The sequence below is a fragment of the Drosophila bipectinata genome, chromosome XL, assembly GCF_030179905.1.
Source record: "Drosophila bipectinata strain 14024-0381.07 chromosome XL, DbipHiC1v2, whole genome shotgun sequence".
NCBI lineage: Eukaryota > Metazoa > Arthropoda > Insecta > Diptera > Drosophilidae > Drosophila > Drosophila bipectinata.
The window spans coordinates 6,776,680-6,792,948 of NC_091734.1; the positions used below are offsets into that span (position 1 = coordinate 6,776,680).

At 51.2% G+C, this 16,269-nt stretch overlaps 2 protein-coding genes across 12 annotated transcripts; both read left to right on the top strand.

Moving 5' to 3' along the window:
• Positions 1–316: 316 nt before the first annotated feature.
• l(1)G0196 (inositol hexakisphosphate and diphosphoinositol-pentakisphosphate kinase) lies at positions 317–14,082 on the top strand. Of its 11 annotated transcripts, none has more exons than XM_070282826.1 (12): positions 1,614–1,868; positions 2,125–2,180; positions 5,341–5,773; positions 5,842–6,084; positions 6,556–7,054; positions 7,114–7,394; positions 7,455–7,623; positions 7,682–7,879; positions 7,936–8,959; positions 9,014–9,347; positions 11,322–13,055; positions 13,207–13,718. In XM_070282826.1, the coding sequence occupies exons 1-12, from the start codon at positions 1,622–1,624 to the stop codon at positions 13,599–13,601; spliced, it is 5,613 nt and encodes a 1,870-aa protein (XP_070138927.1). In that variant the 5' UTR covers positions 1,614–1,621; the 3' UTR covers positions 13,602–13,718. The 11 variants fall into 11 exon arrangements, with proteins under 11 accessions (XP_070138928.1, XP_070138931.1, XP_070138927.1 ...); XM_070282825.1 differs by lacking the exons at positions 1,614–1,868; positions 2,125–2,180 and adding exons at positions 3,974–4,728; positions 13,891–14,082 and having other exon boundaries at positions 13,207–13,563; XM_070282832.1 differs by lacking the exons at positions 1,614–1,868; positions 2,125–2,180 and adding exons at positions 4,847–4,968; positions 5,024–5,122.
• A 66-nt stretch (positions 14,083–14,148) lies between these two features.
• LOC138927686 (inositol hexakisphosphate and diphosphoinositol-pentakisphosphate kinase-like) lies at positions 14,149–15,711 on the top strand. Its single transcript, XM_070282844.1, has 3 exons — positions 14,149–14,276; positions 14,335–14,557; positions 14,618–15,711. Exons 2-3 carry the CDS (start codon positions 14,348–14,350, stop codon positions 15,569–15,571), a joined length of 1,164 nt encoding a protein of 387 aa, XP_070138945.1. The 5' UTR covers positions 14,149–14,276; positions 14,335–14,347; the 3' UTR covers positions 15,572–15,711.
• Positions 15,712–16,269: the final 558 nt, after the last annotated feature.

Sequence of the window (16,269 nt, forward strand, 5' to 3'; positions counted from 1 at the left end):
CGCCAAAAAGCTCGCCACTTTTTGGCACAGCTGGAAGCTCGCACCCCACTTGTGCCGCGAAAAGCTGCATCAGATCGAACCGGTTATGTCTAAACGAATCGGGTTATATTTCGAGAAAGGACCAATTTCTAAAAATATGCCCTTTAAAAAAGTTATTTAGATACTTGTTTTAGTATAAAAGTTTTGTGCTTTTTTTTTGGGGTGAATACCTTGTTTTTTTAGATAGTTATTTGTAAACTTTAACACACTTTTGAAATTAGGGGGAAAGTAGGATTTTTTAGTGGGTTTTCGGGGACTGCCGAGAGCGTTTGGTGGAAATCGGATTCGGCCATCTGGCGAAAGCTTTGCAGCGAGCGGACGTGCGTGCGTGTTAAGCCGATAAAATAAACCATCATTGAACTGTTAAATAAACAATTATTAATAACTCACAATCCCTTGGCCCCCCTTGCCCGCATCTTCCCGCAACGCCAATTCCCGCGCATTACATTGCCCGCCGAAAAGATTCAAAAAAGATTCAACGCAGCAGAATTTCTTTCGTAACTCTTGGTGACAAAAATAAAAAAAATACAAGAAAATCGAAGGCTAAACAGAGACGGCGAATGTTTTTGTTTTTACTGATGGTGCAGACTTCTTATTAAAAAAAATTAATATATAATAATAGCACTCGAAGCGCGGCTAGATCCCAGCGAGGGGTGTGTGTGGGTGTGCGTGTGTGTGCGTCATGTGAAATGCAAAAAGGCAGTCTTGTTGTTGGATTTGTTGCTATTCTTTAACACGCACTAACATCCAGAATAAAAAGTATTATTAAATGTCGTACACCGAGCTGGAATCAGGATATCAGGACCTGCGTCAAGGCAGTGCTGCCGCCGCAGCCTCAGCAGCCGCCCACAATCAACAACAGCAGCAGCAGCAGCAGCGTCAGCATCCGCTTTCGACGTCAACGTCGGCGGGGGGACAGCAGCAGCAGCACCGCGTCGGCTTCTATTTGGGTCAGGATGGCAACGTATGCGCTTTTCTCATTTTCTTCTACTTTCAACAGATCTATTTCTTAATCACTTACTAAACTCAGTTACTAAAATCCCCAAAATTACGGCGATATGTGTTATTGTGCAGCGGCGGTCACAGTAGCAGAGCATGGGCGATCCAAAGTTTATTAAAAATAATCTATTGACTAAAGTTAGGCTTAGCTTTGGGCCGGAGCTTTTATAATTTAACAAATAAGTTTTACTGCGGAGTGATCCATGTAATGACTATCATCCTGACCGCTGCTGTAGTCTTCTCTGCATGTGTGGGGGGTCTGGCCCTGACTTTTTGCGTGTTTGTTGCAGTGGCAGCGGCAGCAGCAGCAGCAGCTTCTTCTTCTTCTTTTTGTCCCCCCCACCAACAACCAACAACAGCTGACTATAGTCTCAATGTCAATGCCAAAAGCTTTCGCTCTCTCCAAGCCTCGCTCTCCCCACTCCATCCCACTCTCAGAGCGGGCAGTGGCGTTGGCAGGACATTTTCAAGGATTTTTCAAAATGTAGGGTCCTGCTCCTTGGACGCCCACTTGCCAACGCCCCTGCCCCTGTTTCTATATGTATGTAAATTGATTTGCTCTTCCCTTAAAGCAGTTCAACAAATGGGCAATAGCTTCGATAAGTTTGGGGGCGGCGGGGGCGGTCACAGTTACACCAGCAGCAGCAGCAGCAGTGCGCGACGTCGCGGCTGGAGCCGACGTCGCCGCTGTCCAGCGACAGGAGGAGCAGCAGACGCAGGCTCCCCAACAGCGCTGTCGACGGCGGCAGCGGCAGCGGGAGCGGAGGCGGTAGCGGAGGAGCAGGGACGTCGCTGGCTGACGCACGTAAACTCCACTCCGAATCTGGGCGGTGGGTGTGCCCCAAAGTTCTAGACGACGAACTACACACTGAGAAAAACATTTTTGATTTTCAATTTTGAACTCAAGGCGTCGCTGCCTCTCACTTTGATTTTGATTTTAATTTAATTTAATTGGCGCTAATTAAAAACAATGAATCAGAGATGCCTTTCTGAGTGTAGAGAGTGTAGAGTCGTTCGGAGGCTATCCTTTTCTTTAATCACAATTCTCGCTTTTATTCACCGCCCCTCCAACCCCTCCACCCCCAGAGACTGACATCAGTGAGTTGCCGCTGGAGCCGCGTTCCTCATCTTTCTCCCATCCGGTGATTTTTTAAAAAAATATATTTTTATTTGTTGATTTTTTTTCTTATTTTTTTTGGTTTTGGCTGGCAGTTTCCTTGTTTATTTATTCTGGCTTTATTTCCGTTTCAGTTCAATTGTTTGCGCGCTAAATTTTAATTAAGTTTTTGTCTCCTTGGCTGCATTAATTAATTAGCCCGTTAGACCGTTATTTGTTCAATTTGTTTGCCTGCCCGATTGTTTGCCTTTTTTTTTCGTGCTTTTTTTTTTGGGACCGTCTGGAGTTCTGGGTGGCGTCTTGAACCTCAGTCGGGTTCGGACTTTGCCAAGGAGAGGTTTCACTGGCTGGGCGAGCAACCTAAACCAGGTATTTATTGCCCCAATACCACGATCCATATGGAATCCAAAGAAAGAAGTCTTTTGGGGCTGCTTCCGGTAATTTTTTCACTTCATACTTTGGGGCTGATCGGTATTAAGTCGGGTGCTAATGAACTGCATGGCTCGCTGCATATACGTATTATTTATTTACCTTTGTTGGCAGAAAAAATCAGGGTACTTTATTGGGTACTTTTTAGTACCCTTACTAAAGGCATTATATATTTTTTATAGTGTAGTATCTAATACCCAGACTCTCAGAATCGGCAGGGCTTGTCGGTTTCTATATTTATACAAGTGCTTCAACCTTTTCCAAGGAACCCTCTGAACAGGCCTCTAGGCTCGGCTCTTGGCCAGCAGCGATCAGTGCCAATCACGGCATCCGTGAATCAGGTAATAGTTCTGCAATAGCTCTGCAATAGCTATAGTGCCCCCACTTTGGGGGGCTATAGGGCCTCTGGCCTGTCAGTGCGAGATAAGTTACACCTGTATCTCTGAATCTGAATCTGTGTCTGTGAGTCGTGAGGTGGCCATTGTCGGATTTTCACCTACCAAATTGGGAGATCTCTAGTGCTAACGATCGGAAATAATACACAGAGCTCTATCGACGGGGCTTCGATTTATAGACATAAAATATTTATATATAATGTGACTATTTGCCAGATCAATTGGCTCTTTGTGGGGTTGCTGGTTGGTAGGCTCCCGTAGAGACCTCCCCGCCCACCCAAACTCTTATCATCGTAAGCTCTTATCGGTTCCGGGGGCCGCTCATTACCGGTTACCGCTTGGAGGTTACCGGTTAGCCCTGCCGCCCCACCACCCCACCGCTTAGAGGTCACCAGTTACCGGTTAATTGTTGTGGCTTGTGTTATTGTTCCTGTTAATGCTTTTGTTCCCATTGTCGCCGCTGCCTTCATTAGCACTTTTCGATCGGACGTCGGACGTCGACTCTATATAACTTGTAGTTAAGTCATGTCGTCAACAAATAAGAGCGGCGATGATAACGCCTTAGTATGTCGAAATATTTATACACACAGATAGCGAACCGATTGTTTCTTGCTACTCCCCAAAAAAAAAACGTTTCCGAACTATATACTTTCATTGTAGAAATGTTGGCATATAAGGGGGATTATCTGACGATAGGTTGGAATACTTAAACAATACTGCTATATTCATATATTTCTCCAAGTGTTCCCTCGCCTATTCTCTCGGCTGTCTCCGTAGAAGCCTCTTTTGCCCCGTTTCTCTCCGTAATCTCTCAATCAGCCAAATGGGAAGGCGAGTGGGTTTGGCAGACCAATTGGCGCACTCCCACTCCCCCAAGACGATGATCGGATCTGATCCAATCCGATACGGCCCTATTGGATGCCCAGCGACCCCAGGGACCCGTACCTTGGGGTTTATTCCGATTTTTCGCCTCAGCTTCGTTCAGTCGCGTTCCGGTAGTCGGTGGAGCGATCTCGTCGTGCGCCGATTTCAGTTTCGTGCTTTTTTTTCCCCCATATTTATTCGGCGGGCTGGGTCATCTGTGTATCGGGCACGTACTGGCCGATTGTCTCGGAATTCCAGACCCTATAACAGTGTTGCCAAACTAATGTGCCATTGGTAACAAGTTCAGTCTGGAAACGGCCAACAAATGACGTTTCGAAAGTGAAAATCTATTTGTAGTCCTCTGAAGATAGACTCCAGGAGGAATATCCTTTTTGTGAAAGAACTGTTAAAAGTATGGAGTGGACGTGGTTCAAGGACTGGTGGCGCCTCAAGAAACTCCGTTCGCGACACCAGAGGCACAAGAAAAAGCTCGAGGCCGCCGCTGCTGCCGCTGGAGCAGCCGTAACTGCCGCCACGGCTCTGCCCGGATCCGATATTCCGGAGAGCCTGGGCGCCCAACAGCCCCAATCTATCCGTCGCCATAGTATGGACCCCGGGCCCGGCGATGGCGGCGTCCGAAGGCGGCGCAGGGCTCGTGGCCGTGACCGTCTGCGCCGGAATCGCTTGCTGCAGCAAAGGCAGAGGCGCAGCCAGAGTGCCGGAGTCCAGGGCGGCAAGGAGAACCTGCCGGGCTCGTGGCCAAATAAGGACGATGACGACGGAGAGTACGGTCCCTTCAATGTCAGCGACTACGAGGACTACGCTCCCATCCACGGAAGCGACGAGGACAGTGACGACTTCTGCTTCTGCGATATTTGCTTGAACGTAGGTCTGGAACTAGACTCTAGAGGATTGGGTTTCGAGGTCGGACCGGGAGGGAACTATACGCTAAATGAAAGCTAATTACTACGTTGATGGCTGGGGGAACTGAGCCGGCTTATCGTTTGTCTACAGTTCGTTCATATAAAGTGTATATTTATTAGCTAAAGTATTGGAAAATATTAGAAAAAACCAGAAAAAAATGCAAGTTAGTGAGTGGGTGTCGAGGGTGTGAATGCGGCAGAGGTAAGACTATAGATGAAGCAAGGTGTTGCCCCTTTAGGGACTCATTCATCCCCAGGAGCAAGTGACACTTTGATATTCCTGAAAAAAAGCACACATTAAAAATCCAAAAAAAAAAGAAACACTTTGAAGCAAACCAAGAACGAGTGGAAGGCAGGTAGTAGTTGTCGAAGTAGGGAGTGTCTGCCCCGTCCATTGCCTGGGGCCTGTTGCCCGCTGCCTGCATTGCCTGATTGCCAGGGAACCGATTGCGCCGTCTTAATGTTGCATCCCACCTTGCCGCCGCCCAAGTCCGGGGGCTATGTGGGCGGCGTAGTGCGGCGGAAGCGCAGGCTTAGCAGTCTGATTCATGCCCGTTTCTTTTTGTATTCCAAGGGCGACACTGACTTCGGGGACAGCAATGACGGGATGGACTCCGACACCAGCACCTCCTCCAGCAACAGCAAGCAGGTGGTCGTGGGAATATGTGCGATGGCCAAGAAGACACAGTCGAAGCCGATGAAGGAGATCCTGACGAGACTCGGCGAATTCGAGTTCATCAAGCTGGTCACGTTCGAGGAGAATGTGATCCTGCGAGAGCCCGTCCAGAACTGGCCCACCTGCGATTGTTTGGTCTCGTTCCACTCGAAGGGATTCCCGCTGGAGAAGGCCATCGAGTACGCCCAGCTGCGGAATCCGTTCGTGCTGAACAACCTGCATATGCAGTACGACATCCAGGATCGCAGGCGGGTCTACGCCATTCTCGAGAAGGAGGGCATCGAGATACCGCGCTACGCCGTCCTCGATCGGGACTCTCCCGATCCAAAGCGTAAGTCTCACATTGGTGAATAGTAATTCCTATCCACCGCCACTAACTTGAGATCCTCCCACCCACAGATCATGAACTCATCGAGTCAGAGGACCATGTCGAGGTCAATGGAATTACCTTTAACAAGCCCTTCGTGGAGAAACCGGTCTCGGCGGAGGACCACAACATCTACATCTATTACCCGACGTCAGCGGGCGGAGGAAGCCAGCGGTTGTTCCGGAAGATTGGCAGCCGGAGCAGCGTCTACTCGCCGGAGTCGCGGGTGCGCAAGACAGGCTCCTTCATCTACGAGGACTTTATGCCCACCGATGGTATGCAACTTGCCACTCACTATGCTCCCATGCTCTATGCAGCTGTAGGTACTATTCCTCGATCCTTGATCCTATCCTGCCTCCCTGTTTTCCCCCGTGCGGTGATGGAAGAGCACAGCATTCCTGCACCTCCTATCCTGCTTACCCATCACAGCTCCTGCCCCTCTAGACACCCGCTAATTCATAATCCCGCTCTGGCTGTTTGTTTTTGTCATGGCTTTGGCTGGATCCCCGTAGACCACATCATGTACAAACCAATGCAACAGCGCAGCATCGCATCCATCGCCCATTGTGCCTGTCCTGCGTTAGCTCCGCACGCGCCGCTCATCGTCGTCACAATTATGAATGAATTAATATAATCGTTTGAATTATACTAGCAAACTGAAACAAAAACTATACAGAACACACAACACACAGTACCAGTGGCCGCCAGTCGAACGCACTGAATCCAGCATCACCTTTACAACTTAGTATACTTTTCAGGCACGGACGTCAAGGTGTACACCGTGGGCCCGGACTACGCCCACGCCGAGGCCAGGAAGAGCCCGGCCCTGGACGGCAAGGTGGAGCGCGACAGCGAGGGCAAAGAGATCCGCTACCCGGTCATCCTCAACCACTCCGAGAAGCTCATCTCCCGGAAGGTGTGTCTGGCGTTCAAGCAGACTGTCTGCGGCTTCGACCTGCTCCGGGCCAATGGCAAGTCCTACGTGTGCGACGTGAACGGCTTCAGCTTCGTGAAGAACTCCAACAAGTACTACGACGACTGCGCCAAGATTCTGGGAAACATGATCCTGCGGGAGCTCACGCCTACGCTGCACATCCCGTGGTCGGTGCCCTTCCAGCTGGACGATCCCCCGATCGTGCCCACCACCTTCGGCAAGATGATGGAGCTGCGCTGCGTGGTGGCCGTCATCCGCCACGGCGACCGCACCCCCAAGCAGAAGATGAAGGTGGAGGTGCGCCACCCCAAGTAGGTGTTAGAATCTTTCCTTCAAGAGCAGTGTTTGAGGTTTGCTAATCTCTCCGCAGGTTCTTCGAGATCTTCGAGAAGTACGACGGCTACAAGCTGGGCCACGTGAAGCTGAAGCGGCCCAAGCAGCTGCAGGAGATCCTGGACATAGCCCGCTTCCTGCTCAGCGAGATCCACACCAAGGCCCACGCCGAGATCGAGGAGAAGGAGTCGAAGCTGGAGCAGCTAAAGAACGTGCTCGAGATGTACGGTCACTTCTCGGGGATCAACCGCAAGGTCCAGATGAAGTACCAGCCGCGGGGAAGACCTCGTGGCTCCAGCTCGGACGACAGCAAGTCAGGTAGGCTCTCCTCAATCATGTCCTTAGCTAGTTACCTAAAAGAGTCCTACCATCTTGCAGCGGACACACCCGTTGAGCCCTCGCTGGTGCTCATCCTAAAGTGGGGCGGGGAACTGACGCCGGCTGGAAGGATCCAGGCAGAGGAGTTGGGCCGAATCTTCCGGTGCATGTATCCGGGCGGTCAGGGCAGATCGGACTATTCCGGCACCCAGGGACTGGGCCTTCTGAGGTGACACGTCACGTCCACTGTCTCCCATGCCGGTGTTGACATTATTTCCTTCTTCCAGGCTGCACTCCACATTCCGTCACGATCTGAAGATCTACGCCTCGGACGAGGGGCGAGTCCAGATGACCGCCGCCGCCTTTGCGAAGGGTTTGCTGGCCCTGGAGGGCGAACTCACGCCCATTCTCGTCCAGATGGTGAAGAGCGCCAACACAAACGGACTGCTGGACAATGATTGCGACTCGAGCAAGTACCAGAACTTGTAAGTATGACGGGGTGCTACTCCATGACCTCCTTATAATCCTATTCCTCCTACAGAGCCAAAGGACGTCTGCACGACCTGATGCAGAATGATCGCGAGTTCACCAAGGTGGACCGCGAGCTGATCAATCCCTGCAACAGCAAGTCCATCAACCAGGCCCTGGACTTTGTCAAGAATCCGGTGGACTGCTGCCACCACGTGCACCTGCTCATCCGCGAGCTGCTGCACATCATCAGCATCAAGAAGGACGATCCAAAGACCAAGGACGCCATCCTGTACCACGGCGAGACCTGGGACCTGATGCGCTGCCGCTGGGAGAAGATCGAGAAGGACTTCAGCACCAAGTCAAAGCTGTTCGACATCTCCAAGATCCCGGACATCTACGATTGCATCAAGTACGATCTGCAGCACAACCAGCACACGCTGCAGTACGACCAGGCCGAGGAGCTCTACATCTACGCCAAGAATCTGGCCGACATCGTCATCCCCCAGGAGTACGGCCTGACACCGCAGGAGAAGCTGGCCATTGGTCAGGGAATATGTTCGCCACTTCTCCGGAAGATTAAGGGCGACCTCCAGCGGAACATCGACGAGGTGGAGGACGAGTTCATGAACCGTCTGAATCCACACTACAGCCACGGGGTGGCCAGTCCCCAGAGGCATGTAAGGACCCGGCTCTACTTCACCAGCGAGTCGCACGTCCACTCGCTGCTCACAGTGCTCCGGTACGGCGGCCTGCTAAACGTCGTCACGGACGAGCAGTGGCGCCGGGCCATGGACTACATATCGATGGTGTCCGAGCTCAACTACATGTCCCAGATTGTCATCATGCTGTACGAGGATCCCACGAAGGACCCCACATCGGAGGAACGCTTCCACGTCGAGCTCCACTTCAGTCCGGGCGTCAACTGTTGCGTGCAGAAGAACCTGCCGCCGGGTCCAGGATTCCGGCCACACTCCCACGGCGACAATGCCTGCAACGTCAGCCTGCAGTCCTCGGACGAGTCGAATCCTTCGCGGATCGAGGAGGAGAACGACTCCGCCTGCTCCAACGAAGACCAGCAGAGCAAGAAGCGAGGGGTGAGTTCTGGAAGTCCTCTTTCCAGCAGATCCTTTAGTTATCTTTTCCACCAGAATGGCCAGCGGAGCGGAGATCGCAGCGCCGAGCGACAGACGGCGGCGAGCGGGATGGCCTTTGGATTCAATCGCCTGGAGCTGCGCTCCAAGCAGTTCAAGTCGAAGCCCATACCTATTGGGGCCCACCACACGGTCAGCGGGCACGAGGCCATGGATCTGGCCAAGAGGCTGAACGAGGAGCTGGCGTCGCAGCAGCAGGCCCAGTTCTCCCAACAGCAGCAACAGCTGCGGCCCATCAGTCCCGACATCCGGGCGGTGAGTCCGGACTGTGAGCCGCGATCCCGCAGCTTCGAGCAGAGGGCCACCTCCGGCGTCTGTCCCAAGGAACCGGGTACGTATGTCGTTCTCTTTTTCGGGCACGTCGATCGAGCAAAGCTTGCCGCCTGCCGCCTGCGCAGCAGCCTCTTGGGCGGGCTTGAGATTGGGCTGCGGTTTGGGCTTGGAATCGGATTTAGGATTGGGGTCTGAACGAACCCACCAACCCTGAGACCCAACCACCCAACTGTTCAGCCACACCCGCCTTCCAGCTCCTCTAACCCCCGTCATGTTCTTGTCTAACACATCCCCTCCACCCCAAACACCTCGCGTTTCTTGTGTGATCCTAATTAGGCAGAGGGTCTGGGTTTCCTCATCAATTATAATATATTTAAACCCAATTTCGATTAAATTAGAATTAATCTGCCAATGAAAGATCTAAACCAGACCTTCTGTCGCACATCAGTTCGGTTTCTCCGAAGTATTCCTTCCTCATTCTGTGGTAATCGTGCATACTTTTATTTCAAAAACGTTTTTATTTGAGTCCTTAATTTTTGGAGGTTCTGTGCATGCCGTTCCTATGTTTTCTGTGTTCCGTCTCACGGTTTCCTCCCACCCACACTGCCAGCTAACTATAAAAAAAAAAGTGAACCCCTCTCCAGAGTGTGAATCCCCTCATTTTTTATATACAATATATATATATTTTTATAGATACTATAAATTCCTAGATAGATGTCTCTCTCTCTCTCTTTATATATTCAAAACTTGAATGGTAAAATGGAAGAATTTTCGGTTGTGATTTAATCAATTTTTTCACTATTGTTGAAGAAGAATTTTACAAACATTTTCATCTCTATCTCTCCCTTCTCGAGCTGTGCCCAACATTTTTTTGGTTTTCATTTTTTCCACCGTGCAACGATCGATGAGATTTCCACACACTCTCACATCCAGCTATACAAAAACACACCAAACACATCCTTCAAATCCTTCTCTCGATCTGCATTTAAAAAAAAACAATATCAAACTGTTGAGGAAAACTGTAAATCTATAAGCATCTGGCCGCGGAATCCCGTGTACTTGGCAATGCTGGTCACACTGTCTCGGCGACAAACACACACACAGCCACACTGTCCAGGACCCACTGGACTCAGCTGAGCCCCAGGAAAGATTTCCCCAGCTCCTTGCCTGTTGGGAAAAATGCAGGGAGCTTCAATAAGAAATTTTTTGGGAATCTTTGCTGGGGTCCAGCTGAGCCCATCCTGCCCCCCTTTTTTCTCTCTGTGTCTCTATCTATCTCTCTCTCTCTCTGTTTCTGCTTGTTTGTGTTTTCCCACTGTCCTGTCACTTGCCTTTGTTTTTGTCTCAGTGCATGGAAGGTCTTTGAAAAGTCTTTAAAATATTGAGAAACTAAAGCTTGGTTTTTGGAGTTCCCCAGTCTGCGTCTGTACGTTGCTCGTTGTTGTTGTTTGCAGACTCGGGCCAACCACGCCATATCTTCAAAATCTCCATCCACCCATATCCCCAGATAACCCCCACAAAAATACAAACTCATACAGATCAGAAGTACACAATAACCCGAATCGGACGCGACCTCTACTTACAGTGTTTTGAAGCCTGGTTTTGTACATTTTTTTCTCGACTAACTACAGAAACTCTTACTAAAGAACTTACCCCAGCAACCGCAAAGCTTTGAAGCCTAAACAAATATTTCAAATTTAAGTTTTTAACTAATTTTTTATAGCTCATAATTTCCCTTTGTTTCTCCTTTTTGTTTACGAATCTTCCTTCGTTTCTTGTCCTTTTGTTATGGAATCCACATAATTTATAAACTTCTCTGCGCGATCTTCGACTTTTGATTATCTCGGCTAATGAGTTTTCTATTTACAAAACACACAAACACCATTTAAAAACAATACACCAATGATACCAACATGGCTGACTGGAACTTGGAATTGATTTGGTCGCCCACCTCCATCCACACGCCTAACTAATAACCATATTCCTCGGATCATGTTGCTATCGGACGGCGCTTGCTTGGGGGGTTCAGCAGGGCCTACTTTCGGGGAGATATCCAATGCTCGGGTGGGCGTGGCCAGCTCGAAGGGATCGGATCCCTCGGGCGCCAATCGAACTGCTCTCCAGATCCGTGTCACGGACAGCTTGTCCTTCTTCAAGATCGACTCGTCCACCAACGAGTTGCCGTTGTCCGACATTGACTTCTCTTTGAGTCCTGGGACGCCACAGTGCGGTCCGTCTGGCCACAAGCGCCTCCATGTGCTGACCATGCGCCGCATGGAGAGCTGCGACGAAGGCGACGACCTGGAGAACCTGCAACAGCTGCAGCACTTGCCGCAGATCTCGCCCCTGGCCACCAACGAACGCCCTCTGAGCTGCAACTGCAGCAGTTCGATGGTGCAGGAGCACTCGCACTCGAAGAGCCTGATCGACCTGGCGGGTCCGGCTCCCTGTTCGCCGGAAGCGGCCCCGCCAAATCCGGAGCATCCCGGCTGCGGCCACGGCGACCCGGTAACGGAGGCGAGTGCCAGCAGTTTCGACGACGACTTCCAGTTGTCCAGCTCGGCTCCGGCCATCCTGATGAGCTCTCAGTTCGGCCAGCGACCGGTGGTGGCCTCGCTCTCGCCTATGCAACATGCCACCACCTCCCCGACAGCCTCAACGCTGCGCCTCTGCCAAGACATGGACAAGGCCGCAGTCTCGGCTTCTTCCGCAGCCGCCTCCTCCGTGGCGCAGCGCAAGGCCACCAGCAGCTCCTGCGGCCAGTTGTCCATGCCGGCCTCGGCACCGGTCCTGGCGGAGAATCCCTTTCGCTTCAGTGTTTCGCCTGCCAATGCGCTCTCCGGCGGCTCCTTTGTGAACTGCTTCGAACCCATAGAAGAGCAGGTCACGACCACAAATGAGGCAGTTCAAGGTCCAGGACAGGCTCAGCCACAGGCCCAGGTGGTCTACAATCTGCCGAGGCTGTTGGTGACGGCCTCGGCAAGTACCACAGAACTGACAAACGCGAAAAACGCCGTCTCCAACGACTGGGTGACTTCACCAACGACATCCTCCTCTGTTGAACAAGAAACCGCCACTGTTACGCCACTATTGACACCAACAACCACCAAAGAACCCGCATCAGGTACAATACAAATAACATCCCCATCACAACACTCAGTTCCAACACCAATCCCAGCAATAACAACAACAACAACAACAACAAAAGCAGCAGCAGCTTTGTTTGATAATACAGCAACAATGTCTTCTAATCAACCATTTACTAACCAACTCCAATCGATCGATCCCACCTCGACTAACGCACCACCACCACAACCACCATACCCACAACTACACCAACACTTACTCCAACAACATCAACAACAACCACAACAACACACTCTACAATCAACAACGGCAACTGCAATCATCAATCAACAACAACAACCATCATCCACCAACATGAAACAATCAAATAACACCACAATCTCAACAACAACCACAATCACAACCACTACGACCCCGTCTTGTTGTACCAACTCCATCGCCACAGATAGCCAAGTCTCGGTCTCGGTTTCGGCCTCGGTCTCATCGGCGAACTCGTCCACATCGTCGCGTCGCCAAAGACACAGTATTGCCGGCCAGATGTCCTATATGAAAATGTTGGGTTTCGGTGGTTTTAGCAAAAAGATGGCCACCAGCACGAATAGCCTTTTCAGCACCGCCGTCATTAGCGGCAGTTCCTCGGCACCGAACTTGCGCGACATGATACCGGTCTCCTCCTCCGGTGAGTACTCCCAACCACGTATCTTATAGTCGGATTCCAAAGGAATTCCATTTAGAATACTTCAAAATAGTGGGGTTGCCAATGCTATTAGAACAATTATTTAGAATCCTTTATCGTCTGGAACCTACTAACAATATCTCTGATCCCTTAGGATTTGGAGATGTGCCGCCGATTCGGCCACTGGAAACACTTCACAACGCGCTGTCCCTACGTAAGCTGGATAGCTTCCTGCAGGACATGATTCTGGCGCAGATCTTTAAGACACCGACAGGATCACCGCCGCGGGGCTTTGAGGCACCTTGCGACCTGCCGGCGGTCTCCTCCCTGACGCTCGGCACGCACCGACCGCCGACGTTGGTCGATGTGACGCCCTCGAGCACTACGGCCACGGCCACACCCACGGAGGTGCCACGCGGCGGCAGCGAGTCCAGCTCGGCCAGGCAGTGCTCCCTGGATAGCCAGTCGAGGGCGGACCCCCGGTCCTCCAACCAGGAGCCGGGCACGAAGCGTAAGTGCTACCGCAAGTCGGATAACTATTGGTACTAGAGACACGGAACCCGGAAACCCATATCCCCTTATGTCCACTTGCTGCAAAAATTCCAAATCCATAATACGCTTGTTGGAATTCATTAAATTTATTTGTTTACGTTTTCTTATCATGAATGTCTATTATTATTATTATTTTATTTGATTTTAATGATTATTATTTGTTGTAAACGGTACTTTCTAACCAGAAAAGTATTAAAAGTCCTTATCCTGGTGGAGGAAAATCCATGTCCTATGCTTAAGTTTCGTTTTCCAAGTGATTTATTTATTTTTTCTTTTGGTTTTTCAGAGGATTCAACTGAGCCAAGCATTTAAACTAAATGCACACCTTTTTTTCACTCTATACATATTTCTTCTATACATACATATATGTCTATGGATTGTACAGATTTGGTGGATATATATTTATTTTTGGTCCTTTAGCCTTTTGTTCTGAAGTTTCGAAATAAAGATTGCCGGAGCGCAACCTTTTTATCTTGAATTTTGCGATTTTTATTTCATTTATTAACTAACATGTGACTGTGAACTAACATCCTTGATCGTCCTTCCCCTTTTTGGGTTAAAAGCTTGGCAGCCACAGGATAGATATTCGTTGGAGGAGAAGGAAGAGGAGAAGCCAAAAGAAGAGGAGGAGCAGGAGGAGGCTTCATCTCTCCCACCGGAAGTGGAGAGCAGGTAAGTCAACTGAACAGATCCCCCTTTCAAAGGTGTAATGCCACTCCCCATCCTGCAGCCTGGAGATAACCATGGAGAACGTCGAGTTCGAGCACGACGAGGACGGACAGTTCGAGCCTCTGAACCAGGACACCCTTGGCAGAGGCTTCTTCCTGAGCGTTGGAGAGCAGGAAGCCGGTGGCGGAGGCAGTGGAAGCACTTGCCTCACCCCAGTCAGCTTCGGTATGGATCTGAATCTCAGCATGGTGGCCAACAAGGGCTCCATGTCGCTCTCAATGGATGTGAGTGGACTCTACGCAACGATAAAGACTATAATGATAGTGAAACTTTCACGATTTCAGGGCTTTGAGGACGACGAGGACCCCACTTTGTCGGCGGCCACCACTCCGTCGCTGCCCGCGGACGGCGAACCTCACCTGGAGACCTGCTACTGCTGCCCCAGCCACGCCGAAGCTCCGCCGGAGGTGGCCAGCGACGATCCGCGCTTCGGTTTCGCTTTGCCCGTCCGTGTGGTCACCCAGGCGTCGCCGGAGCATGTGCGTCAGGTGCGACGGGCCCACGATCCGGTGTCGCCGCGCATCCAGAAACAGATAAGCCTCTTCGAGGGCACTACCGCGGGCAGCGGTACGGACAAGACGGATTCCAGTGGCTCGGTGGCCGGCGGAGGAGCTGGAGCGGCTGCTCTGCACGCTTCGATCAACATACCGTCGGCGCAGCATTTGCGGCAGGATGCCCGGCTGCGCAAGTTCGAGAATCTCACGCAGTCCACGTCGAACTCAAACTTTCCCTTCGAGAGCAACACGCTCAAGCGGGTGCCCATGCAGGCCACTGGGGACTACTCCAACGTGAGCCACACCCAGAGCTGCATCAACCTGAAGAGCGGCGTGAGCAGCGCTGCTCTGGGGGGATCGCCGCAGCACCAGAGAGGAACAGTCGCACCAGGCGGCCGGGGTGGAGAGCCAGTGGAGCGGGAAGCGTCGGCGGGAGCAGCCCACTTGGGCCGCCTCGTAAGCACCTGCTGCTCCGCGTCTGCATCGGCTTCCGCCTCGCCGTCGCCGTCCCCTTCCCCATCGCCGGGAGCTCTGATCGTGAAGGAGCGCTTCATCGAGCCACCCAAGAAGGGCATCATCCGGGGCTACCACGGCAAGACGCAGTCCATGGATGCGGACTTTCTGTTCAACGAGTTCCTGCTCCTGCCGGCGATGGCGCCCGCTAAGCTCTCCATCGACAGCTCGGACATAGACAAGGTAGAGGAGCACCCCGTGGCCTCCACCAGCAAGAAGCCGCCATTTTGAATCCTCTTTTTTTCCTTCGTGAATGCTGATCTTAATCTAAACTCGCTTCTTAGCTATGAAATCTTAAAAAATTAATCAAACTTGTTGTTGTTGTTGGGCCAAGCAAATAAAATAAAACGGCAATCTCTATTTTTCTGTCCAAAAAGAAAGAAACTATCTGTCTACTCTGTGGGTTTGTTACCTCCTAAGACTATGAACCATTTCCTCAGTGGCTATTCTTGAGATTCTCGTTACGATCTCACTTTCGCTTGTCGTTATATCAGTTATATCAGATCCCCCCTCAGCGGATCCGATCTAGGTTGGGATTACTCAACAATCAAGACAACGGATGATAACAATGGGATGACGATCACCATGATGAGGGGCTATGGGTGATGTGATGGGTGATGGTTGTGTGATGATGATGCCATGCTAATGATCGGGCCAAGTGAAAGTTCGGCCGATCGGCTGTCAATGACCGATGCCATGGCCAGAATGCCTCTCTACCTGTCCCACTGGCGGGGGGGGGGGGGGGGCCACCTAGTCCGGGGGCTATATGGTAAGTAAACGGTTTCACTTGTCAACCTCGATCCACATTCAGCGGCTGCCATTGGAAATTCTAGACTGCGTATGCTGGGCACGTTGCTTGGATATGCACACTGGGTGACTATACCACGATGGCAGAGTGTGGGCTGGGCTGGGGGGCGTCTGAATTTAAG